A 2333-nucleotide genomic window follows, 5' to 3' on the forward strand; every position below is an offset into this window, starting at 1 on the left:
AGACAGACAGACACACAGACACACAGACAGGCAGGGACATAGATACAGGAACGTACCCTCTTGGTGAGCTGTGTATCCATCATGAAGTAATGCACGTGCTTCTCTGCACGACTCAGCTCCAACTTCCGGGCTATCACCGCCACCACCAGTGCTGTGCAACCCGCACCCTGAGGACAAAGGTCAAAGGTTAAATTGGACAACGGTCAAAGGGGACAAAGGGGGTTAAATAAAAGTTAAATATTGACACATGAGGCGAAGTAACGGTCAAAAGGGGTCACATGAGGTCAAACAACTATGAAAAGGGGACACAAAAAATGAGGCCTAACAAAGGTCTAATGGGACAAATGGGGTTAAACAAAGGTCTAATGGGACAAATGGGATTAAACAACGATGAAAGGGTACACATGAGGCGAAGCAACAGCCAAAGGGCAAATGAGGTTAAACAAAGGTGAAATGGGACACATGAGGTCAAACAAAGGTGAAATGGGACACATGAGGTCAAACAAAGGTCTAATGGGACACATGAGGTCAAACAAAGGTCTAATGGGAACAAATGGGGTTAAACAACGGTAAAATGGCACCAATGAGGTTAAAGAAAGGTAGACAACTTACACAAGAGGCAAACAACGGATAAATGGTGCCACAGACAACGGTCAAACAGGACAAATGAGAGAACAAACAACTGTTGAAGGAGACAATTAGCGAGACCAGTCAGTGGTTAAAGGGGACACATGAGACCAAGCAAGGGTCAGAAGGGAAACATGAGAGAACAAAAACGGTTAAAAAGGACAAGTGAGACCAGTCAGTCGTTAAAGGGGACACATGACACCAAGCAGGGGTCAGAAGGGACAACTCGTGAGACCAAACAACTGCCAAAATGATACATGAGGCCAAACACATTGTTAAATGTTCGAGAAGATTCATTAAAAAATAAATCTAGAAAAAATACCACAACAACAACAACAACAACAACAATAATAACAACAACACCAACAAAACTTTGGAAGACATTGTCGGTACGTTGTTAAGATATTTTAAGCTCAACATTTTGAAAATATTTTTGTTAATTGCTTTTTTAATTCCTGGTATCGGTTGCATGTGGTATAGAAATGTATTTTTAAATCATATAAATGAATCTTAGTACTCGCTTCTCACTGCTATCCACACGTGCCCCCCCTTTCCCCAAAAAAGTCGGGTTTTGATTAGGACATTTTTAAAAATTCTGCTGTTAAATTTGTTGGTTTTATCAAAGTGGTTAGTGCAAGTTAAGGAAACATTAATTTAAACTTTAAAATACATCATTATAGACTATTTTACGAAAGAATCTAGATTATAAAAGTCCATTTCCCAAAGATAAATGAATAAGTTCTTGTCTCCGTCTCTCACTTTCGAGATATCTTTTAGCGAGGATATTGGGCTAGTAGTAGGACGTTCTTATAAATAGTACTATTATTATGATCTTCTTTATTCGTTTTCGAGTTTGAATGTGAATTTATGTAAGTTTGAAAGTGTCGGAAGAAAGTACTTGCAGAAAGTATTCGTAAAATAGAGATTTAAGTATGAATTCGTCGTTCTGGTGGCACGTCTTCTCAAACCCGGATAGATGCTCGACACTGCCGCAATGTACATAAAATTGGAAAGTTACGACATTGTGCATTACCTGGAAACTTTTCTAGCTTAGAATCTCGAAGGATTGGACATTAAATTTTGTCCGAATCAAAAAAGCAATAAATCGGTCTGATACGTCAAATGTGCAAAGAGCAGGAGAGACAAAAAAAGACCGATAAAGTGAAGTTATTCCAACTAATTGCTTGCAGTTTGCTTCACCAGGCTTTGTCTACCTGAAACTGACATACGAGTGATTTACACACACACACACACACACACACACACACACACACACACACACACACACACGCACACATACATGTATAATGTGTACACTCTTTGTTTTGTGCTGCGGAACACACGAAAGAATCTAATCAAAGCTTTAGTATGGGGTAAGATTGGAGGAAGTTTCAGTTTATGTCTGCTCTTGGAATTAGTAAATTGTGGAACTTGTCCAGTGAATGCGTGCAACCGAATGCCAGTAATTATTTCCAGCAATTTGTTAATGTGTGTGAGTTAATGTACTACCTGCTTCTCGTATCATGCCACGGAAATAGTGTATGTTTTAGATTTGAGTTAGCAGTACCTCCACACAGTAATTGAAATCCCGCGAGTGAGCTCCCAATCTTTTCCCCCCACGTACTTTTCTTCTTCTCTTGCAATTTAAAAAAAATGCAACACATCTGGGACGTCACTAATGTGTGTGTATTTCATAAACATGTACT

General features: G+C 39.3%; 1 protein-coding gene across 1 annotated transcript in view; it reads right to left on the reverse strand.

The window, feature by feature from the left end:
• Nucleotides 1–2333, reverse strand: part of LOC101859461 (small conductance calcium-activated potassium channel protein) — a gene marked incomplete at its 3' end in the record, with an annotated part of 24625 nt that overhangs the window by 9519 nt on the left and 12773 nt on the right. The window contains 1 exon segment of the mRNA XM_005112983.3: nucleotides 57–167. Within this exon segment, the coding sequence (XP_005113040.3) occupies nucleotides 57–167 (111 nt within the window).

Source organism: Aplysia californica, unplaced genomic scaffold (genome assembly GCF_000002075.1).
Source record: "Aplysia californica isolate F4 #8 unplaced genomic scaffold, AplCal3.0 scaffold01525, whole genome shotgun sequence".
NCBI classification, from domain to species: Eukaryota; Metazoa; Mollusca; class Gastropoda; order Aplysiida; family Aplysiidae; genus Aplysia; species Aplysia californica.